The following is a 25654-nucleotide window of genomic DNA, read 5'->3' on the forward strand; positions in this document are numbered from 1 at the left end:
TGGTCTCTGCTCGATTGAACGGATCGATTGTAGTGAGAAAACAAAACAATGCAACGAACTACCGACCCAGGCTATATCACAGTGTATTATGATTGTGTAATATCCACATATACAGCTATATGATGAGAGAATGATAAGTAGGGCGAGATGTCATTCCTACCGGTAAATGTGTGTTTCATGTCTAATACGAAAGTGAAAGCATGCTAAAAATATTACCGAGAGCTGTTTATCCGTTATCCGAAGTTACCATCTGATCATTTTTCCATATTTTAATCTTATATTATGTTGTATTAGGCCTATTGTTTTGTTCATTTCCGCACTGACAGCTCGAAAGAAAGATCAACATTGATCTGCTTCGTGATCTGATGCAGTTTCGGTTCATCTGTTATTTCTCTCTATAATTTAAGCCTATAATGCAGATTCTAGCCAGCGTTTCTTTAATATATTGATTAATTCAATAGATAGATAGAAAAAAAATAGATAGATAGATAGATTTTTACAAAACCTGACAGCAGAAATGAGGCTCTGCATGAGAATGTCTGACCTCTCTGATTTATATTTGGTGATGATGTCTGTGGGGTGTCAAAATTAAAGTACACATTTTCACATATAAAATATTTTATACACAACTGGTCAAAAGCTTAGGGTCAGTATGATTGCTAAATATGTTAAAATAAGCTTCTTCTGCCCACCAAGGCTGCATTTATTTCATCAAATACAGCAAAATTGTAAAATGTTGCACTATAAAATAACTGTTTATTATTTAATTTACTCATTCATTTCAGTGATTTTAAAGATGAGTTTTCAGCTTCATTACTCCAGTCTTCAGTCACATGATCCTTCAGAAATCACTAATATTAATTATTGTTGTTGTTATCATTAATATTAATATTAATGTTATTAATGGTAACAGTAATAAAAGCAATAATGTCTGGAATAATAATTTTATTTGAAACTACATACAATAAGAGAGCAGTTATTTAAAATTTTAATAAATATTTAACAATTTAACATTTTTTTTTTTTACATTTAATAAATGTAGAATTTGTATTTTTGCTTTTGAAACATAATTTAAAATACCAAATGGGGCTAAGAATTAGCTATTAACTTCCTCTTTTTAGGTGGGGCCAGTGAAAATTTTGGCAGGGCAAGTAAAAATCGGAACCACTGGCCCGATCGGGCCATTAGAAAAAATCCTTAGCGTTGAACCCTGTATAGTAACCTCAAAGAGTGTTTAGACACATAGGGTACATCTTTACATTTTACAGTTTAGTCAGATTACCAGAATTGGCATAAAGATACGTTTAAATGTTCACTCAGTCCGTTTTCTCTTAACTTAAAATATGTGAATCATGTTTATGACAGATTTATGACGAGTTCTGTTGTCTTGGTAATGTCAAGTTGTCATGGCAAAGACAAAAACATGTTAAGATGTATTGGTTTATGTCAAGTTGTCATAACAAACAATGTCACTTTTGCATTTAAACTGAGCAAACGACACTTTATAACAGTTGTCATAAGCATGCATCAAAGATCAAACCTCATTCTCATCTGATTACAAAGGTTTCATGACAGTCTTAAGGACACCCCTTCAAGTGAAGTGTTACCAAGCCTTTTATTGCACATTGTTTCTTTCTCATGTATCACTGCATGTATTAAACTCTTGTTCTGCTGTGTGTGTGTGTCAGCTGGTGATGTTCGGGCTCAGTAATCAGATGGTAGTGGCGTTTAAGGAGGAGAACACAGACTCCTTCAAGCATCTGTTCCTCAGAGACTATGTGGAGGATTCGCAGGAGCCGCTGTGCCTCCACACGCAGAAACAGGTCCATGAGCACATCCGATACGCCATAGATCAGGTACTGCTCCAGCAGTGGAGATCAGATCATCTTTCTCTGTTTGGTTAATATCAGTGATAACATGGTAATGCTGAAAACACTTCAGGGTCTGTGAGATGTGTTTTATCTGAAATAAATTAAGTAAATGCTTTTATTTCAGCAAGGATGCATTAAAGGGATAGTTCAAACTAAAATGAAAATGATCCATCATGTGGTTGAACAAACAAAGATAGAAAGAAGAGATTTTGAAAAATGTTTGTTGCTATAGCAGATAAATAAATCACAATGCTACCTGCATTTTTGAAAACTATCTTCTTTTGTATTCAACAGAAAAAAGTAGCTGAAATAGGTTTTGAACAAGGTTACTCACCCTTAATGTAATGATGACAGAATTATGATTTTTGCGTGTCCATTTCAATGATCAAAAGCAACAGACAGGCATTTATAATGTCACAAACTATTTCGGTTAGCAATAAATGTTTCTATTAGACTACTTAATAAAAACAATCGTGATGTTTAGCCATTTTTTTTAACTAGATTTTGTACGTTATTTATTTCATTTTATTTTTAGGCGTAAATGTGTGTATATGTTTATATACAGTTGAAGTCAGAATTATTAGCCCCCCTGTTTATTTTTTTCCCCAATTTCTGTTTAACGGTGAGCAGATTTTTTTTTCAGCACATTTCTAATTATAATAATTTTATTAACTCATTTCTAATAACTGATTTATTTTATCTTCGTCATGATGACAGTAAATTTGACTAGATATTCTTCAAGACAGTTCTGTACAGCTTAAAGTGACATTTAAAGGCTTTACTAGGGTAATTAGGTTAACTAGGCAGGTTAGGGTAATTAGGCAAGTTATTTTATAAGGATAGTTTGTTCTGTAGACTATCGGGAAAAAAATAGCCTAAAGGGGCTAATAATTTTGTCCTTAAAATGGCTTTTAAAAAATTGAAAACTGCTTTTATTCTAGCCGAAATAAAACAAATAAGACTTTCTCCAGAAAAAAAAACATTATCAGACATAATTTGAAAATTTTCTTGCTCTGTTAAACATTTGGGAAATATTTAAAAAAAGAGAAAAAAATTCAAAGGGGGGCTAATAATTCTGACTTCAACTGTATGTTATATGTATATATATATATATAAATGTTGATTTATGTTTATTATTCTGTTCAATTACTTTTGGTCCCTTAACAAGTGAGAGGCACGTATGCAAACTGTTGTAATTCCTTCAGCGTTCACCTGATTTGGATGTAAATACCCTCAAATTAAAGCTGACAGTCTGCAGTTTTTAGCATATTTATTTGGTTGTGTGTTGGTGTATATAACCAAAAACCAAATATTTACTAATAGCCATTTATATATATATATATATATACACACAGTTGAAGTCAGAATTATTAGCGCCCCTATTTATTATTTTTTTTACCAATTTCTGTTTAACGGAGAGAAGATTTTTTTCAACACATTTCTAATCATAATAGTTTTAATAACTCATTTCTAATAACTGATTTATTTTATCTTTGTCATGATGACAGTAAATAATATTTGACTAGACATTCTTCAAGACACTTCTATACAGCTTAAAGTGACATTTAAAGGCTTAACTAGGTTAATTAGGTTAACTAGGCAGGTTAGGGTAATTAGGCAAGTTATTATATATAATGATGGTTTGTTCTGTAGACTATCGGGGAAAAAATACTTTAGGCTAATAATTTTGTCCCAAAAATGGCTTTTAAAAAATTGAAAAATTGCTTTTATTCTAGATGAAATAAAACAAATAAGACTTTCTCCAGAAGAAAAAATATTATCAGACATACTGTGAAAATTTCCTCAATCTGTTAAACATCATTTGGGAAATATTATATATATATATATATATATATATATATATATATATATATATATATATATATATATATATATATATATATATATATATATATATATATATATATATATATATATATATATATATATATATATATATATATATATATATATATATATATAAATAAATAAATAAATCAAAGTGGGGCTAATAAATCTGACTATAACTGTATATATGTATATATAACATTTTTCAAATCATAGTTCGTTAACATTTACTAATGCATGATTAATTTTCAACGTTGTGCTTTTTAACATTAGTTAATAGACCTTGAGTTAACAGGAACTAGCTTTATAACATTAACTAATGTTAACAAAGATGAATAAATGCTATAATAAATGTATTACTAATTGTTTATGTTAGCAAATGCATTAACCAACTAACAAATGGAACATTTCTTTAAAGTGGCATCCTTATATATTGTTTGTTCATGGGTATATATTTATGTACTTGAAGTAGTTTTTGTTGAATGCGTTTTGAATAATTATTTTATTTTTGGCATTCAGTTTATCAAAGTATTTTCTGTAAAGTGAATCTCAGTACTGCTATGCATTAAAGTAAAAAAAACCTCAAACCTTTCTATTCATCAAAAGTCCTTAAAAGTAAAATCTATTAGTTTTCTCAAAAATATGAAGCAGCACAACTGTTTTCATCAATGATGATAGTAATCAGAAAAGTTTTAATGTCGTCAAGTGAGCAAATTAGAACTATTTTTAATAGTGCATATAACACTGAAGACTTCCATTTCATTTTTTATAAAATAGATTCACATTGAAAACAGGCATTTACAATGGTAATAATTGTGCAGTTCTACTGTGTTTTTGATCAGTCAAATAAATGCTTTCTTGGTAAGCAAAATAGACTTCCATAATAAAGCTAAGAAATATTTAAGTACCCAAAGACGCCGTGTCGATCGTTACAGTGTTGATCAAGCTGTTGTTGCAGTAATTGTTGGTTAAACAGGATCTTAGCAACACTTTCACATCAGATAAGTGTTGAAACATTGACCTCAGTGTCAAAACTCTGAACAGCAAATGAAGAAAAGTGATCGTTCATGCTGTTTTAGGTTGCTTTACTATATTCATACCCAAAGGTGAATATGTTTTGCAATAAAATGACTGTGGCAACCATCCTTGACACACAACATAAAAATAAAAACACTTAAGAAATGAACACAACAAATAACAGTAACATATTATATTATATATATATATATATATATATATATATATATATATATATATATATATATATATATATATATATATATATATATATATATATTAGGGGTGTCACGATTCTTCAAATCCTCGATTCGATTACGTTTTCAATTCTAAAGTCACGATTCGATTCGATTCTCGATTTATAACAAAAAAATTTTTTAAAGCACAAGCTATGCCATTTTAAGACGTATATGCAATATAATAACATCTGACCTTTGTTCACTGAATGTACACTAAATGTGCACTGCTAAGACCTTTAATAACGTTCTGCTTCACATTATTGTACATGGTGGGCATCACCGTAGCTGTGAGATGCGTTCTACATGGCATTTCGTAGCGCGGTTCTAGCACGTTAATTAAATGCTAAAAACCAGAGTTTTCTATCACTGAATAAGGTCGCGCGGCTATAAATACTCCTATCGCGCTTGTAATTGCCTTTGCACGTGTTGAGTTGCTTGGAAGTTTTATTCCAAATGAAGACGGGAGAGTAGTTTGTGTTGCACTTGTCGGTTTAACAGATACATCTATGTTTTTGTGGTGCCTGCGGAGATGCCCGGCCATGTTAGTCGTGCTGCCGGTGGAATAATGTGGTATATGCACATTGCAGAGCTTGCAAACTGTGTTTTTGGCGACTTCAGTGAAAGAGGAGGGGGTTCAATTTCTTTCGATGGGTCTCCTGCGTCTGCAGTTGCCATGCTGTCTCGAGGCTGTTGTAGCTGTTAGGTTGACGCGCATGCGTGAGTTTTTTTCCGCTTGGCAAGTCAAGCTGCTGCTGACGTGACATAGGGGCGGAATCGAAAATCGAAATCGAAAAATCGAAATCGTGACACCCTTAATATATATATATATATATATATATATATATATATATATATATATATATATATATATATATATATATATATATGTGTATATATATGTTGGAAAACTCTAATATATTGAATAAAATCATCTTTATATCAGTGTTTTATACCTTATTACTAAAACCCTCCGTCTAGAAGGAGGAAAATTAAGTTTTTTATGTTGAGGATGAGAGTCATCATTTTTTAAACTAGTTTTGTTAGTGTGCTTTACCATTCATTTCTCAAATCAGCAATTTTATCTACAATCTTGATTCTTTCTGCACACACAGTAAAAACTATTCTGGCTGCCTTCAATTTCTCAGATGAGTCAAATGAGCTTTTCAAGTCATCTCAACTTACATAATCAAACTGACAAAAAATGTTTAGTTAATCTTTGTGTAACTTAAAATAAATTAGCTGAAACCTGATTAACATATTAAAAAACAGTATTTTGACTCTGTAATGTTAAGTTCATGATGTCACTGATTTTAGTGATTAAAAACGCACCAAATGACTTCTTTTCTATATAGAACTTAATTGTGGACTGGATTTATTTTTACTCTTAATCACAGTCTTGAGCACAGTTTAAATTTTTTGTTACATTTTTTTTATCTTTTATTTACTTTGTCATCTCTTTACATGCTGTCATGGTTTTGCAATCAAAAATGTGATTATAATGGAAGTCAATGGGGCAAAAGGAACCCCTAAAATAACGAAAGGGTAGTCAAATCGCCCAGAGTGTGTTGTTGGGTTTTGGTAAAAGCATTTATGTCAAAATAAGATTTATCACCAAAAATCAGTCCATTTGCTGAAACACAGAGAAAGTTGTGGTCAAATTAGGAACCAAAATCACCCCAGAGTGGATGAAAACAACCTAATATAACATAAGAGTTATGTAACCAGTCGCTTTTTGATTTCCGAGACTATCCAAGTTGCTTTTTCAAAAATGTAGCACATTTTATTTTCCATTAAATTCTATTAAAATGTAAAACTATAATCCTCTTAGGGTGGCTCAGTGGTTGACACTGTTGCCTCACAGCAAGAAGGTCGCTGGTTCGAGTCCCGGCTGGGCCAGTTGGCATTTCTGTGTGGAGTTTGCATGTTCTCCCCGTGTCCTCCGGGTGCTCCGGTTTCCCCCACAGACCAAGCACATGCGCTATAGGGGAATTGGATGAACTAAATTAGCCGTAATGTATGTGTGTGTGAGAATGAGTGTGTATGGGTGTTTCCCAGTACTGGGTCGCAGCTGGAAGGGCATCCACTGTGTAAACATTAAGCTGTGGCGATCCCTGATAAATAAGGGACTAAGCTGAAGGAAAATGAATAAATGAATGAATGATTGAATGAATAATTGATTGAATGAATGAATGAATGAATGAATGAATGAATGAATGAATGAATGATTGAATGAATGAATGAATGAATAATCCCTTTGATGCTCACCACACTGCAAAAAAAAGCTTTTCTTACTTGGATATTTTTGTCTTGTTTCTAGTCCAAATATTTTTTTAAAAATTAAATCAAGAAGCATTTTCTAAACAAGCTACAAATATTGTCTTGTTTTCAGAAATAATCGTTTAAAAATAAGTGCGTTTTCACTAAAACAAGCAAAATAATCTTGTTTTTGCTTTGAAATTGGGTTAAATTGCTGACCCCATTAGCACACTCTTTTGCTTGTTTTGAGAAAAAAACTCACTTCATTTTGACATGTTATTTCTGAAAATAAGACAATATTTTTACTTGTCTAGAAAAAGCTTCTTGATTTTAAGAAATTGTATACATTTGGACTAGAAACAAGACTAAAACTCCAAGTAAGAAAAGCTTTTTTGCAGTGCACAATCAGCATATGTTTAAATTTGACTGTGTAAGTGTGTACTGAAACTCAGGACTTATGTTTGATAAACGTCACATTACACAATTTGACTGTGTAAAAATGCACCACTGTAAAGTACAGAAACTGAATGTGGTGCAATAATTGTTTTATTTTAAGGTTCTTGTTTTTAACTTTGTTAGAAGCCAAAAAACCAAACCACTATCCTGTCAGCTTGAGTAAAATTTGCTCTTATTATATTATTAGACTTAAAGTCCCTATAAATCGAAAGCTGCAACCCTTATTTTTTTCCTATTGTGACTCAGTTCTTAGAAAAAACGAAAAATTAAATGAGAAAACAGTGGGCGTGGCTTGTTTTTTCTATAGCGAGCTGATTGGATGTAGTAAAGTAGGCATTTCATTCAAAAAGATGGGGAAAAGGGTTTGGGGAGAGTTATTACACCCTAACAGACTCCTCCTCCTCACCATTCCTGTTTGATGACAAAACTGACAGCTGGAGGGGCGTGATTAAATATATTAGCCACACCCAATACCTCAGACTGACCTAATCTGAGAATTTAACTGAAAACAAACAGGAAGTGCATTTACGGATTGCAGTTAAAGATTACAAGGGCAAACAAAATGAATATGGTTAGTTTTGATTTCTTGGGGACTTTAACATTTGACTCTCTCTTTCTCTTTCAGTATCTGATTCTGTCCCAGACGTCTGTCGGCAGGTACGCGTATGTTCCAGGTGTGGGTCCGAACAGCAGCGCCCTCTACCTATGTCAGCGCTACTTCAAGAAAGGCACTATCGACCCAGTTAACGACACGTTTGACATCGACCCTCATGTTATCACTGGTGGGCTAAAAACATACAAAAAAAACACTGTACTATTCAATATCACACAAACCAGTTCATTCTCTTTTGAACAGCAAGCCGACATTTAAAGGGTACCTATTACGCCCCTTTTTACAAGATGTAAAATAAGTCTCTGATATTGCTACAGTGTGTGTGTGAAGTTTCAGCTCAAAATACCACACTAATAATGTGTTATAACTCTCTGAAACTGACCCTTTTAGGCTTGACCGTCTTAGGCAATCTCATTTGCTTTAAATGTAAATGAGATTGTGCTCTTTTCAAAAGAGGGCGGAGCTACAAATGCCTGTGTGTCAGCATAGTGGCAGATTCAAAAACAAGACTAATGTCCTTTGCTAATGAGGGAGAGATTATGTCACTAGTGGGCGGGGCTTTCCCCACTTGATGACACATACAAAGGGAGAATGTCAATCAAAGTGTTTCTGCAGACTGTTTTGATCAAGACTAATTATAAACAATACAATTAATACATCTTTTATCATTAGAAGCTGGTTATATTCACACACAACTGTGTTTAAACCCATTATAAAAGCGATTTTTTTGCATGATAGCTCCCCTTTAAATCAAGTCACAACACTGACTGGTAGATTGTGTCAAAGCAGCTTAATATATATGAAGATAAGAGAGTTAAAAAGAGCTATAACAATATTTCAGATTGTGAAATATTCCAGTAAACAAACAAAGTCTGTTTGAATGATCAGTGATAATGATTGAGTGATTCAGAGTGTGTTAATGATGTTTGTTCTGTTATTGTGTGTTGGTTTAGACTGTGTTGGAGTAAATCCTCCTGATCCATCATCTCCAGTACAAGACCTCTACCCGAACATCACCCTCAATTTTCAGAAGTAAGTCTCACACGCGTATTATCCTGGCTAAATTGGAAAGTAAAATTAGCTCGGTAAACCCACACAAACACAAACAACTCTTTTCAGATTCTGATCTGTTTAACAGTGCAGTTTGTCTTATGAAATCATTGCTCAACTTCCTCTCTGAGTGTCTTTCTGTCTCTGCACAGGCTGGTAAACGTGACCATCCAGTTCCAGCTGAAGGCCATAAACATCCAGACCATTATAAACAATGAGATTCCCGACTGCTACACCTTCTCCATCACTGTACGCACAGATTACACTGCAGATTTCACACAACCGAAAGCTAGTATTTAAAGAAATCATTTAATAAATGAAGACTTTAATATTTTTTTAAGTCTCACCCAATGCAACATTTATTAACCCTAAAATATGCAGATTAGCTTCAGAAACATGCATTTCCAATGCTGAACACATTTGTGCCGCTTAATACATCAATGGAAACCATAAGGTGTTTTATTATTCAGCATTCTATGATGAATATAAATGTACAAAATCAAACAAAAGTGCTCAGGGGTAGCTTAATTAATGTGTCGGCGCAGTTTATGTAAGGGATTCATCAGAATAAACAGCAAAAGTAAGTCCAAGGCACTCGAAAAATATTAAAAAGCCTTTATTGACATGACTATTCTTTAAAGGTGCAGTATGTAAGTTTGACACCCAGTGATTTAACTGCACTGTGGTTTAACTTGGTATTGCATTCCTGGATCAAAACAAACTCAAGCGCAGGTTGCCAGATTGAGGACTAACAGGGCCGAGTCTGCTTTATTCATCTATGGAAACCATAAGGTATTTTATTATTCAGCATTCTTTGATAAATATAAATGTACAAAATCAAACAAAAGTGCTCAGGGGTAGCTTAATTAATGTGTCACTGCAGTTTGTGTAAGTGCAAGGGACTCGAAAAATGTGGAAAAATATTAAAAAGCTTTTATTGACATGACTATTCCTTAAAGGTGCAGTATGTAAGTTTGACACCCAGTGGTTTAACTAGGTATTGCATTCTTGAATCAAAACAAACTCAAGCGCAGGTTGCCAGATTGAGGACTAACAGGGCCGAGTCTGATGATTGACCCTAAAGGCTGATTTAAGTCGTGTTCTAAACAAAAGCTATGGCACACAAGTTTTCTACATATTCTATTCTCCATATTCTATTTCTCACAGCTGAACAACAGAAAACTGACAATGATCAGCTCAGGTACACCTCATGTGCTTTATTCAGTGTTAAATCCTAATAATGTGAGTTTGAATGCCATTTACATGACATTTATTGCCATACTACTGAATGCAGCAGCAGATAGTTCAGCTCAGATCTGCAAAATAAAATAAACCGTTTGGGATTAAAATTTAGAACTGTGAAATAATGTAAATCAACACACATCAGTGATTCAGCATCTACATTTAATAATGTTAAAGAGCTTTAATATGTATTAATTACATTATAAACTTTACCATTTTGTTGGAGTGCAGTGTGTTTTGTGAATGGCTGTCTCTGGTGCAAACAGCCAAATTGCTCATCACTGCAAATCTCATCATGTAGCATGTTGTTTGGACATGCGGTTACAATGTAAACCTGCTCACCTAATGTTTACGCTCGGATTATTTATATTATTTGCTAATTAATAACATCATGAGGAACTCTGAATCTGCGTCTCATTTCAGAGTCTGCTACTGTCCACCAGAGGTCGCATTTCAGACGGACGCATGCTCTGACAGCATTCATGAATGAATGAATGAAATACGCTGTTTTCCAACAATGCAACCCAGGGTGCCACAATATAATTGGAATCTGGCGTTCCAGCACGTAACGCACATTTTCAAAGCAGAATATCTGACTAGCATTGTTTTTCAGATAAACAAGAATGTTCACTCATGTTTCTTAAATATCTGCAAACATATTATGGTGTTTTTATGCTTTAGAAGAGTCAAAAACTGACATACAGCACCTTTAAAACCATGCCTGCGCATTTCAGCAAACACTTCCCTTCATCATGGTAACAGAGATCGTGTGTGTGGAGTTTCTTTTGAACACTATGGTCGCATTACTAGGGCCAGACGGAATCTGCGGACGTTTTTTGCTATTTCTGCGGAGAATTTTGCTAAAAATCTGCGGATTTCTGCAGAATTATTTTAGGAGTATTTTAACTAAAACCTTAATATATGAAATAAAAAAATTATATCTTTTTAACTTTTATTTAATGCTTAAAATGCAAATTCAAATAGATTCACTTTATTTGGTAAACAAAGCAAGTCTCTCATATAATGTATCTACTAAAAGACAAAAAATATTACTGTACAAACTGCATTGTACATAAATCAGATGAACATTTTCACATTAGTCAATAATATTACTGTAATTAATTTAAAAACTGAATAAATATAGATTTACACACATTTATGGGCTAAAAATCTGCGGAAGTCTGCACGCGCAGATTCTGTGTGGGCCTACTCATGACTCATTATAATATCTAAACCAGAGATGGGCAAACTCGATCCTCGAGGGCCGGTGTCCCTGCATAGTTTTGCACCAACCCTAATCAAACACACCTGCTTGTAGCATTCTAGTGATCCTGAAGACACTAATTAGGGTGTTCAGGTGTGTTTGATTAGTGTTGGAGCAAAACTCTGCAGGGACACCGGCCCTCGAGGGTCGAGTTTGCCCATGCCTGATCTAAACAGTACTAATATAATACACTGAACACAAGGTCAACTCAACAATCATCTACAAATTCAGCATTGAGAGTGAAGGAAAAATAGTTTAAAAAAAAATGATGAGTGTTATACAACATACAGTATTTCTTAAATAATACAAGGTGACTGTATATAGAATGAAACCACAAAAATATGTAGTATACTGTATGTAATATAGAGTACAAATAAATGCACATAAACATACACAAACATGTATGAATATAAAAGTACGTTTTATTGGTAGAACAAATTGTTTACAACTATAAATGTCTTTCACATAATGTGTGATAAATAAAATATTTTCTTTTTTATGCATCACATTTTCTTCAAAATATGCAGCACAACTGTTTTCAGCATTGATAATGAACAAAAACGTAATTGACCATCAAACATCTGAAAATTTTATTTAAAAAACTGAAGGAATGATGAATTAAGAATAAATGATGTTTTAAAGGGCACCTATGATGAATAATTATCTTTTGTAAGCTGTTCGGACAGAACTGTGTGTAGGTATAGTATGTCCACAGTCATATTGGTGTGATATACAGACAATAAGTTTCTATTTTAAATTTCCTGATGTTAAAATAGGATACAAATCGCTCCTGTTTTGAGGCCGGTTTCCCCGCCCACCAAATTGATTTACAGCATATTAACATGTCTTCATAGTAGCGCGTATAATCATATCCACAAGACAGTACGTGCACAAAGCAACCAGGATTGAAAGATCTGTTGAGCGCTCTGTGATCATCAATCATCATCAAATGTGATCAGGAATGAGTTTTACAAGTTTAAAACATTTTTAAAACAGTTCATGTGTGTGATAAAGACATTAAAATCGCTGTAATTCATCACCACAGCCGCATATCTGTACAATTATAAAAGAAGACGCTTCAGTCCCGGTTTGTGGACATTAAATCAGGTTTATTTTTTTACATTAACATAACAGATATCCATACAGCAGTGGATATTAACCTGTATCCTGACACATGTGTGACACGTGTGTCTGTGTGCATGTCCACAACAAAAACATCAAATAATCATTGGGAAAGTTCTTACTGTTGTTTTTCTCACAAACGTTACATGAGATCTGCTTCCTTCATGTCAGTCACTGTGCTGTTTATCTGACACAGCCTGCTAACACAGGGAACAAAAACAGCTGCAATAGTGTTCAGAGCAGTAAATTTCAATATTCTGAAAGGTATAATAAATAGTCTGATGGGTGTTTTGAGCTAAAACTTTACAGACACATTCTGGAGACCAGTGGTGTGAAGAGTACTGAAAAATCATACTCAAGTAAAAGCCTAAAAATGTAGTGCAAGTAACGTAAAAAATATCTGTTGTAAATATTACTCAAAGTATGAGTAAAAAGTAGCCCTTTTAAAAGTACTCAAGAGTAGTGAGTATTACGCTGTTAAAAACTGATGCGTTTACATGTAATTTGTGGATGTGTATAAACGTAACATTCTGTAGTGCATCTAGTTATTGCCCAGCAGGCACACAACATCATAAGACGTTATTATTAGCTTAGATTTAGGTTGTGATGTCAGGTGACCAAAATTCAACATCTAGCCAGTGTCTAAGGACGATGTTATTTTGATGTCCAATAATGACGTCAAATGACGTTGATATTTGGTCGATTTTAGGTTGTTAGAAAGTAACCAAAATCCAACGTCGACCCAACACCTAAAATCAACATCAAACTGACGTTAAATACTGACATTGATTTATCAGGTATGGCAACCAGAATCCAACGTCTGATGAATGTCAATAGTGGTAACGTCCACATAACATCAAGCTGTTACATCATTAGACGTTGATATTTGGTTGATTTTAGGTTGGACGTTGACGTTGGCCTGACGTTGAGTTCTGACGTCAACTCGTCATTTCCAAACAAAATGCAACGTCCCCATGACGTTGGGGTACAACGTCAGTCTGACGTCATGTTGATGTCTCTTGTGCCTGCTGGGTGTTTAAGGCCATTTCGGTCATCATACAGTAAACATACATCATCTTCCCATCAGTGACATGCATCTAAACAGTCTCTGGGTCAGTGCGTGTAAAGATGTTGGACATCTTCTTGGATGCTTTGAATACTTCCAAACAGTTTGCTGCAATTATAAATCGCCCATGTCTTGAAGTAGTTCATTATGATGAGATTTACCTTCGATACAGCACTAAAAATGTACTCAAGGATAAGTAAAAGTACACATTATTAAAACTACAATTATTGAGAAAAACTACTCAGTTACAGTAATTTGAGTATTTGTAATTAGTTACTTTACACCACTGCCGGAGACACAAGAGACTTATCTTAAATCTTAAAAAAATGGGTAAAATAGGTGATCTTTAACAAAACTATTTATTAAAAACAATAGACTATAATATAACTTTATAATATAAAGATTACAGTGTTGTTACTGCACTCTAATAATTGCATCTTTGTGAAAGATATTTTTTTAAATAATATAAATTTACTCTATTTTTTACGGCATTCAAAAACAAAATGCTTTGGTGAGCAGAAGAGACTTTTTTTGAAAGGTTTAAAGTGATGTTGAAGATTGAAAACTTTTGAATGGTTGTGTGTATTTTATTTGATATGTTACTCTCTCTGTGTGTCTGTCAGATCCTGTTTGATAATAAGGCTCACAGTGGGAAAGTGAAGCTGAGTTTGCTCAACGAGGCGTTCATTAAAGAGTGCAGAGACCCCAATGTGTCTGGACACGGTGAGAGAGCACGCAAACGGTCCTGTCTGTCTGTAAATGTGGGATCCTGATAAAGCTGAGCTCGTTCTCTCTCTGTATTCAATTCAGTTTAAACTTGCTTTATTTATTGTAAATAGAGTTGAACAATATATAGTTTAAACGTCAATATCGCAATGTGTGTATCTGCAATAGACACGTCGCAAGATTAGGTTATATATTAAAGATTAAAGTATAATTTTTATATTATTGTGTAAAATTATTTATTAGTTATTTTAAGTTTGATTTGTTAATTTTTTTGTATTTGTGTACTGTTAGACTCTCCGGAAAACCAAAAAAAACGCTGTTTATTTAACTTTTATTTTGCTCTGTCTGATTTATGTGCTTGTAATTTATTATATTTATGCAGATGCACTGCATATAAAAAGACTTGATCATCCTGATCGATCTAAGTGAATGAAACCTTTCCAATTAGTGCTAATTATATTCATATTGCAATGTATATATCGCAGCAAAACAAAATAACGCAATGTCAGATTTTCAATATTGTGAAGCCCTAATTGCCAAAGCATTTGTGATGTTTACCTTAAATGGAAACCCATTAAAACAAATGACATGATAGTAGTGATAAAATAAATAATAAGTAAATAAAAACAATCTACATTTTAGGATTCATGTGTAACTATTTAGAATTAAGTGTATGTTTTTTTGTGACGCTAACAGGAATCTGTGTTTTCACCTAGTAAACAGTGATGTTGTGTTTTATAGTTGAGCTTGAATTAACATGTTATTGAATTAACTTAATTGAATTGTCCTGAATTCAGTATAAATGAGCTCACTTATGAAATCTGTGTATGTGTGTGTGCAGGAGACAGTTACGCACGAGTGGCGTTCGATGTGTTAGTGGCGGTGGTCTGCGGTCTCTCTCTTGTGCTTTGTGGACGCTCTATCCTCAAAGGAATCATGCTACAACACGTAAATGGAGATCCTAATTAGAGAATGGTTTATAAACATGTAATTTGTTTTTAAGAAATGATATAATATTAATTGTTTATAAGTTAAAACAATTGTAGTTTTGACTGTACCATGGTGGTAAAGCAGTGTTTTAAACTAATAACCAATGTATTTTGACAAAAACTCTTATTTTGTTGAAAATTTATCAGCATTTGAGAACACTTCACCTCCACCTTTACTGACTCCACCTTTACTGGCCATCTGACAAATCCAAGTTTAGCTAACTGACCAATCAGAGCAGAGGCAAGATATCTGACTATTTAGAGCATTGTAGGGTCATCTGACCAAACAGAGCAGAAACCAGCTATCTGGCTAGTCAGTGCAGAGTCAAACTATCTGACCAATTACAGCAGAGTAGGGATATCTGACCAGTCAGAGTAGAGTAGGGCAATCTGACCAATCAGAGTAGAGTAGGGCAATTTGACCAATCAGAGTAGAGTAGGGCAATCTGACCAATCAGAGTAGAGTAGGGCAATTTGACCAATCAGAGTAGAGTAGGGCTATCTGACCAATCAAAGTAGAGTAGGGCTATCTGACCAATCAGAGTAGAGTAGGGCTATCTGACCAATCAGAGTAGACTAAAGCTATATGACCAATCAAAGTAGAGTAGGGCTATCTGACCAATCAAAGTAGAGTTGGGCTATCTGACCAATCGGAGTTGATAAGGGCTATCTGACCAATCAGAGTAGAGTAGGGCTATCTGACCAATCAGAGTAGAGTAGGGCTATCTGACCAATCAGAGTAGAGTAGGGCTATCTGACCAATCAGAGTAGAGTAGGGCTATCTGACCAATCAGAGTAGAGTAGGGCTATCTGACCAATCAGAGTAGAGTAGGGCTATCTGACCAATCAAAGTAGAGTAGGGCTATCTGACTAATCAGAGTAGAGTAGGGCTATCTGACCAATCAAAGTAGAGTAGGGCTATCTGACCAATCAGAGTAGAGTAGGGCTATCTGACCAATCAGAGTAGAGCTATCTGACCAATCAAAGTAGTGTAGGGCTATCTGACCAATCTGAGTAGAGTAGGGCTATCTGACCAATCAAAGTAGAGTAGGGCTATCTGACCAATTAGAGTAGAGTAGGGCTATCTGACCAATTAGAGTAGAGTAGGGCTATCTGACCAATTAGTGCAGAGTCAAACTATCTGACCAATCAGAGTAGGGCTATCTGACCAATAGATTAGAGACCAGCTATCTGACCAATCAGAGCAGAGTCAAACTATCTGACCAATCAGAGCATAGTCAAACTATCTGACCAATTAGAGTAGACTCAAACTATTAGACCAATCAGGGCTGAGTCAAACTATCTGACCAATCAAAGTGAAGACTTGCTATCTGACCAATCAGAGTAGTCAAACTATCTGACTAATTGAGAGTAGTTCGGCTATCTGACCAATCAGAGTAGATTATGGTCATCTGACCAATAAACTCAGCATAGGGCCATCTGACCAATCAGAGCATGATGCAGCCATTTGAATAATATGCACAGATTAGAGTAGGGCTATATGACCAATTAGAGCAGAGTCATTCTGTCTAACCAATCAAAGCCGAATCGAGCAATTTAACCAATCAGAGAGAGCAGAGGCATGCCATCTGACCAATCAGAGCAGATTTGGGCCATTTGGCCAATTGGCACAGAGTAGGTCTATCTGACCAATTAGAGTAGAGACAAGATGTCTGACCAATCAGAGCAGAGTAAGTTCTCTGAAAGTCAGGGTTTAGAAAGACCGTATCCTTAAACCAACTATTTTAGACATGTTGAGAAAATAGATGCTGCTGCAGTGAATATTACGGGGGAAAACTAGACCATTATACTTTAATTGAATGTTCATCTGTGTTGGCAGGAGCTGGCTTGTTATTTCCGAGTGTCTCTGGGTCGTTCGGTGAGTCTGGGTGACCGTCTGGAGTTCATCAACGGCTGGTATCTGCTGCTCATCATCAGTGACGTCCTCACCATCATCGCCTCCTTCATCAAGATCGCCATCGAGACCAAGGTGACGCACAGTTTCAGTCTGCGTGCGAGGCATACCTGCCAACACTGGGCTGTAAAAATACAGGATAACAGAGGTGTCAATTTAAGACTGCACAGATCTACAATGAAGGATTATTTTCATTTACAACGTTTTTTTAAGAGTAAACAGCTGAAATTAGTTGTGTTAAAAATAAAATACACCAAGATGGACATGTTTAAATATTTGGATGTGTATCTGTCTGTTTAAACACACACCCAAAGCCCGTGAAAGGGCGACAATGCATGGCTTTAATGGAAAGGAAGCGAATGCAAGCGTTTTCATATTAATTTCAAAGTGTTTTCAAGCCAAAATAAAATGAAAGTATAATTCTCTTGACCAGCTCTTGCAATTTTATCACATTTGAGATCAACTCTATGTTAATGTTACTTTTTAAAGAAGGATATTATACATTCAAAATAAAAGTACTGGAAAATACTAAACATGGATGATAGCAGGATAGAATTGTAAATTACAGGGGAATCTCGGGAATAATGGGAGGGTTGCCGGGTATGGTGTGAGATCTGAGCTGATGGTTGTGTTTGTGATGTAGAATCTGTCATCGTATGACGTCTGCAGCATCCTGATGGGAACGTCCACTCTGCTGGTGTGGGTCGGGGTCATTCGATACTTCAGCTTTTTTCAGAAATATAACGTGAGTTCTGATTGTTTCGTTTTTAACAAATGTTTGTTTCTTGCCGATATCTCCAAATCACAAGACTTGAATTCATTTCAATTCAATTCACCTTTATTTGTATAGCGCTTTTACAATGTAGATCGTGTCAAAGCAGCTTCACATAAAAGGTCACAGTAAATAGGAACAGTGTAGTTCAGTTTTCAGTGTTTAAGTTCAGTTTAGCTCAGTTCAGTGTGGTTTAATAATCACTACTGAGAGTCCAAACACTGAAGAGCAAAACTATCGATCCGCAGCTCTACAGATCCCAAACCATGCAAGCCAGTGGTGAAAGCGGCGAGGAAAAAAACTTCACCAATTGGCAAAAGTGAAGAAAAAACCTTGATAGAAACCAGACTCAGTAGGGCGCTACCATTTCTTAACTGGCCAAACGTCTTGTGCAGAGCTGCAGTCTAGGTGCCGGAGGCAGGAAGCTGAAGTGGAGAAAGAAGAAATATTATCCATGATTTCTCCAAACCGCTCGTACTTTGGGGAGAAAATCTGTTAAAATCGTATATTTTCTTATATTGTGTATAAACCAAATTATATTTTTTTTCATGTGTAACAATATTTACATTATGATTAAATTCCATTATAATTATTCTTTTTATACTTGATTTTTTTTTTTGCATAAAAATACATTTATAAGTACATAATATGTGCGTAATGTGAATAATTTTATTTTAGGCAGCTGCATTGGAATTACATTTAGCACAAAAATTCACAGTACAATACAATTTTAATATCATAATGACAGGAACGTACTTTTAAATCTAGATTTCAATAAATTTTCAATAATGCTGACCACAATAGGCTTTATTTTCTTTTACATTTTAATATATTCTAATAACTTTGAATAACTATGACTCTCTGCAAGTATTTAATTGTTCATTTTCTTTGTAATTATTATTTTTTTTTTTTTGCTTGATTTATTATTATTTTTGTTTCTGAATTGAAATAAAATTTGGGACAAAAAAATCCAGTACTTAAAATTTGACTTAAAAAGCTTTTGAATAATACAATTTTAATGCGTTCGCGTGGGTTTCCTCCGGGTGCTCCGGTTTCCCCCACAGTCCAAAGACATGTGGTACAGGTGAATTGGGTGAGCTAAATTGTCCGTAGTGTATGAGTGTGAGCGAGTGTGTATGGATGTTTCCCAGAAGTGCATCTGCTGCGTAAAACATATGCTGGATAAGTTGGTGGTTCATTCCGCTGTGGCGACCCCAGATTAATAAAGGGACTAAGCCGAAAAGAAAACGAATGAATGAATGAATTTTATTATTATTAGGGACGGTCTACCAGAAACGTACATTATCTGTAAAGTATTTCATCCCAGGGCGATGCCGTGGCACAGTAGGTAGTGCTGTCAGTTGGCGTTTCTGTGTGGAGTTTGCATGTTCTCCGCACATTCGCGTGGGATTCCCCCGGGTGCTCCGGTTTCCCCCACAGTCCAAAGACATGCGGTACAGGTGAATTGGGAAGGCTGAATTGTCCGTAGTGTATGAGTGTGAGCGAGTGTGTATGGATGTTTCCCAGAGATGGGTTGCAGCTGGAAGGGCATCCGCTGCGTAAAACATATGCTGGATAAGTTGGCGGTTCATTCCGCTGTGGCGACCCCGGATTAATGAAGGGACTAAGCCGAAAAGAAAATGAATTAATGAATATTAATCTCAAAAATGTCTAAAATGCGCTGATGGTTGATTTCTGTGCATTGTTCTGTAAAGGAATATGTCTTTCATATTCTTCATTTAAAACCTTTTACAAGTGTATAAACCATAGACTGTAAAATATATGGACGTAGTATCCGTGACGTCACCCATAGGTTTCTGAACACTGCAAATGAAGCTAAAAGTAGGCGCGGCCAACCGTCGCCATTTTGTTCGCGCGTCAACGCACCCACGGCTGGATACCAAACAAGGGCAAAGAGGCGGAGAGTGAGCGGAGCTACAGACACCTGCTGGCACTTTGCTTTGACCTGGCAGACAGACTTTACTTTGGGAGAAACGCTTAATACTTTATTACCTGCGACTCGTTTGTGTTCTGACCACATGTGTTTGGCTGTACACTATATCAGTAAAGTGTTTAGACTTTCAAAAACACTTTAGTAATACATTGAGCCACTAAACATTGTTCTTATGATGTTTTTCTACAGGAGGAAAACGCGAATTACTAACAAACACTTCAGATATAGAGTGTGTTAGTAAATGCAAGACTATTGATGAACTCCAGCATAACACTGTATGATAACGCTTCAGATGACTGATCTAGAGCCTACAGCTAATCAATCTGTCAGATTCTGGAGTGCTTTACGGGTCTAAAGAAAAATATTAATGATAAATGATCTTAAATAAAACAAATACATTTATAGAGATGGTATACAAGTATAACTTTACTCACATGGGAAACGGAGGCCACATGAATGGTTTGTGAGCACAATTAAGAGCACACAGCATCCCATATCATCTGATAATTGTAAGAAATAAGTCCAAAAGGCAGCTGACTGTGTAAAGCCACATCAAACAACAGAAAAATACGATGAATATGCCGAGATCAGTGGCTAATCTGCCGGATTCAGCTGAGGTGAAGTGACGGCGACCAGCGAGACCTAGCTGTCACTCAAGTGGCCACGCCCTTAATTATGCAAACTTAATATAACCTAATATAAAGGAAACGGATGAGTTATAAAAAAATTCACCCCCCTCACAGTTGTCATGCAGGGTAATAATAGCTATATGAACCAAAATCGTTCTTTGTACCAGGCTGTAAACACCTTTTGTTCTGCTGTAAATTTGGCCATTCTAACAGTGGGCTCAATTAAAATTTGCTCTATTATGGAGCCAGGACTAGCGGAATTTTGATGAATTGCAGTTTCAGTTACTTCCATATTGGCTTCCCGAGGGAGAGCGGGAGGTTGCCGCTTGGTATAAACCCTGTCATTGACCTCGTCCTCAGTCCAATTGAGCATAAAATGCGTGCAATGCCTCTTTAAGGCTATTATTCAGAGGAAGTTACATCATTTGACTGAGGAAAAGCTGACATTGATGAAGGATGGGTTCTATCATTAAATTGTATGATTTTATGCTTGTTTTTGTATGATATTGAAGTACAACAAGCTTAAAGGTCACATTTTTAGAAGTGAAATTGTACATTTCTGGTAGAATGTCCTCTATATTAATGAGAATTTAAGGGGAAATTTACTTTTAAATGTGCATATTGATATAGAGTTTTAGATAATTTTCACGATATAAAAAACTTAAAAAAAAATTATGGAAATAAAATCCAAAATCCATTTTTTTTCCCTCTTTTATTTTGTCTTGAAAAAGATTTCCTTTTTATTTTATATATTCTAATAACTATGACTGATATTTTATTATTAATATTCATTGTAATTAGCACAAATGCATCATCATGGCTCAGTGGTTAGCACTGTCACCTCAGAGCAAAAAGGTCACTTGTTCGAGTCCCGGCTGGGTCAATTTTCATTTATGTGTGGAATTTGCCTGTTCTCCCTGTGTTGGTGTGGGTGTCCTCTGGGTGCTCCGGTTTCACCCACAAGTCCAAACACATGCGCTATAGGGGAATTGATTAACTAAATAGGCTGTAGTGTATGAGTGTGTGTGTGAATCAGTGTGTATGGAGGTTTCCCAGTACTAGGTTGCAACTGGAAGGGCACCCACTGCGTAAAACATGCTGGAATAGTTGCCGGTTCATTCCTCTGTGGCAACCCCTGAAATAGAAACTAAACCGAAGGAAAAAGAAAGAATGAATTAAAATTTGAATTGAAAGAGTTTTGATTAATGCAATTGTAATATTATAGAGTAATGAGAGTTTGGGAGGAAATGTGCTTTTAAATGTGCATAGCGGAGTCAAATAAAAACTTCAGTATTCAGAAATCTTGACCACAAACAAACGAAAATTTTGTCTTTTTTATTCTATTAACTCAGACTCTCTGCAAGTATTACCTAAACAATAACACTAACTGTGAGACAGAAGCGATGTAAATAGTCTACTGTGTTTTCAGATTCTGATCGTGACTCTACGAGCTGCATTTCCAAACGTTATCCGCTTCTGCTGCTGCGCTGCTGCCATTTATATGGGCTACTGCTTCTGCGGCTGGATCGTCCTGGGACCCTACCATGCTAAAGTATGATTGATACCACACTAAAGTGTTATACCATGGTAAAATGTGATATATTTAAATTATACCATGCTAAAGTATGATGTATTTCAATTATGCCACGATTAAGTATGATACCATTCTAAAACAAGATGTATCTCAATTATACCATGCTAAAGTATGGTACATTTCAATTATACTACAATAAATTATAATACCATGCTAAAACATGATGCATCTCAGCTGTACCATGCTAAAGTATGATTTATTTCAATTATACCTCAATGAATTATAATACCATGCTAAAACATGATGTATATCAATTATACAATGCTAAAGTATGATTTATTTCAATTATACCACAATAAATTATAAAACCATGCTAAAACATGATGGATCTCAAATGTAGCATGCTAAAGTATGATGTATTTCAATTATACCACAATAAATTATAATACCATGCTAAAACATGATGTATCTCAATAATACCATGCTAAAGTATGATATGTTTCATTTATGCCACGCCAAAGTATGATACCATGCTAAAACATAATGGTTTTCAATTGTACCATGCTGAAGTATGATTTATTTAAATTATACCGCAATAAATTATAATACCATGCTAAAACATGATGTATCTCAATTTTACCATGCTGAAGTATGATTTATTTGAATTATACCACAATAAAATATAATACCATGCCAAAACATGATGTATCTCAATCATACCATGCTAAAGTATGATGTATTTCAATTATACCACAATAAATTATAATACCATGCTAAAACATGATGTATCTCAATTATACCATGCTAAAGTATGATATGTTTCATTTATGCCATGCCAAAGTATGATACCATGCTGAAGCATGATGGTTTTCAATTGTACCATGCTAAAGTATGATTTATTTCAATTATACCACAATAAATTATAATACCATGCTAAAACATGATGTATCTCAATTGTACCATGCTAAAGTATGATTTATTTCAATTATACCACAATAAATTATGATACCATTTTAAAACAAGATTTATTTCAATTATACCACAATAAATTATAATACCATGCTAAAACATGATATATTTCAATTATACCATGCTAAAGTATGATATATTTCATTTATGCCACACTAAAGTATAACACCATGCTAAAACATGATGCATCTCAATTATACCATGCTAAAATATGGTTTATTTCAATTATACCTCAATAAATTATGATACCATGCTAAAACATGATGCATCTCAATTATACCATGCTAAAGTATGATTTATTTCAATTATACCACACTAAAGTACAACATAATTAAATTATAACACCCTGGGGGTTGGTACCTTTTTAATAAGTTTGATATTTTCAATGAAAACATGCCAAGTATGAAAACTGTAGTATAAGCAGAATAATTCACCCTGTCATCGTTTATTCCTGGCATATCACATAACCAAGCCAAAGGAGGATATATTTTAATTATAGCACACTTAAGTAGAACATATACAAGCTATATCATGCTCAGTATAATACCTTTCAATTATAACACATTAAAGTATGGTATAAACTGAGCCAAAGTATGATATATTTGAATTATATCATGCTAAAGTATAATACATTTCAATAATACCACTCTAAAGTATGGTATATTACAATTAAGCGATTACTCTGGTATCCAATGTATGCTATGTATCCAAACTGCCAAGATAAAGTATGATATATTTAAATATTACACTATAATTTAGCACACCAATGTAATTGTTTAAATATACTTTAACATTCTAACTAAAATGTGAAGCTCAGATATGTACCAAATGGTGGGTCTGAATTAACAAACTCAAATATGCTAATTAGCAAATATACATTGCTGTATATTTTATGTACTTCATTTTTAAACTAGCACTGAAAAAGTCGTCATGTGTGATGCTTATGAACAAATATTTGCCAAACGGTGTTTAACAGATTCAGGAATTTTTTACAGTATTTCCTATAATATTTTTTCTTCTGGAGAAAGACTGATTTGTTTTATCTCGGCTAGAATAAAAGCAGTTTTTAATGTTTTTAAAGCCTTTTAAGGTCAATATTTTTGTATAGCAGTATTTGTTTCAATTGTCTTCAAAACAAATTACTGTTATATAATGACTTGCTTAATTAACCTAGTTAGTTCTTAAAATGTCACTTAAAGCTGAATACTAGTATCTTGAAAAATATTTTATTGTGTGGAGCCCAGCGCTTTTCACAGTGTACACTTCATTTTTGAAATGGCATGCTAAAGGACACCATGTTTAAATTAGCAGTGTGTGTGTTTGTCCCCTAGTTCCGCTCTCTGTCGACGGTGTCCGAGTGTCTGTTTTCCCTCATCAACGGAGACGACATGTTCGCCACATTCTCGGAGGTGGAGCAGAGCGGGACGCTGGTGTGGGTCTTCAGCCAGATCTACCTCTACACCTTCATCTCGCTCTTCATCTACATGGTGCTGTCGCTGTTCATCGCACTCATCACCGGAGCCTACGACACCATCACTGTGAGTCCATCCACGCAATGAACACATGAAACACACATACACAGGTGAAGCTCTCCTGTCAAATATTTCTTCTTATTCAAATATTTCCCAAAAGATGTTGAACAGATTCAGGAATTTTTCACAGTATTTCTCATAATGTTTTTTCTTCTGGAGAAAGTCTTATTTGTTTTATTTCAGCTAGAATGAAACCAGTTTTAATTTTTTTTACACGCATTTTAAGGTCAATATTATTAGCCCCTGTAAGCTATATATTTTTTTGGATACAGAACGAACCACTGTTACACAATGACTTGCCTAATTACCCTAACTTTACCCTAATTAACCTAGTTAAGCCTTTAAATGCCACTTTAAGCTGTATAGAAGTGTCTTGAAAAATATCTAGTCAAATATTATTTACTGTCATCATGGCAAAAATAAAATAATCAGTTATTTGAAAGGAGTTATTAAAACTATGTTTAGAAATGTGTTGAAGTTACCTGTTATCTGTTAAAAAGAAATTGAGATAATAACTAGGGATGACCCGATCAGGTTTTTTTGCCCTCAAGTCCGAGTCACTTGATTTTGAGTATCTACCGATACCGAAA

The 25654-nt window shown here is 34.6% G+C and overlaps 1 protein-coding gene across 1 annotated transcript in view; it reads left to right on the forward strand.

The window, feature by feature from the left end:
- Positions 1 to 25654, forward strand: part of mcoln1b (mucolipin TRP cation channel 1b) — a 37331-nt gene that overhangs the window by 6792 nt on the left and 4885 nt on the right. The window contains exons 3-12 of the mRNA XM_056449903.1: positions 1689 to 1856; positions 8313 to 8469; positions 9254 to 9332; positions 9503 to 9599; positions 14668 to 14767; positions 15612 to 15718; positions 17600 to 17749; positions 18318 to 18419; positions 22459 to 22581; positions 24864 to 25070. Coding sequence (XP_056305878.1) covers positions 1689 to 1856; positions 8313 to 8469; positions 9254 to 9332; positions 9503 to 9599; positions 14668 to 14767; positions 15612 to 15718; positions 17600 to 17749; positions 18318 to 18419; positions 22459 to 22581; positions 24864 to 25070 — 1290 coding nt within the window. The remainder of the gene's footprint in view (positions 1 to 1688; positions 1857 to 8312; positions 8470 to 9253; positions 9333 to 9502; positions 9600 to 14667; positions 14768 to 15611; positions 15719 to 17599; positions 17750 to 18317; positions 18420 to 22458; positions 22582 to 24863; positions 25071 to 25654) is intronic.

This window comes from Danio aesculapii, chromosome 3, assembly GCF_903798145.1.
Source record: "Danio aesculapii chromosome 3, fDanAes4.1, whole genome shotgun sequence".
Taxonomy (NCBI): domain Eukaryota; kingdom Metazoa; phylum Chordata; class Actinopteri; order Cypriniformes; family Danionidae; genus Danio; species Danio aesculapii.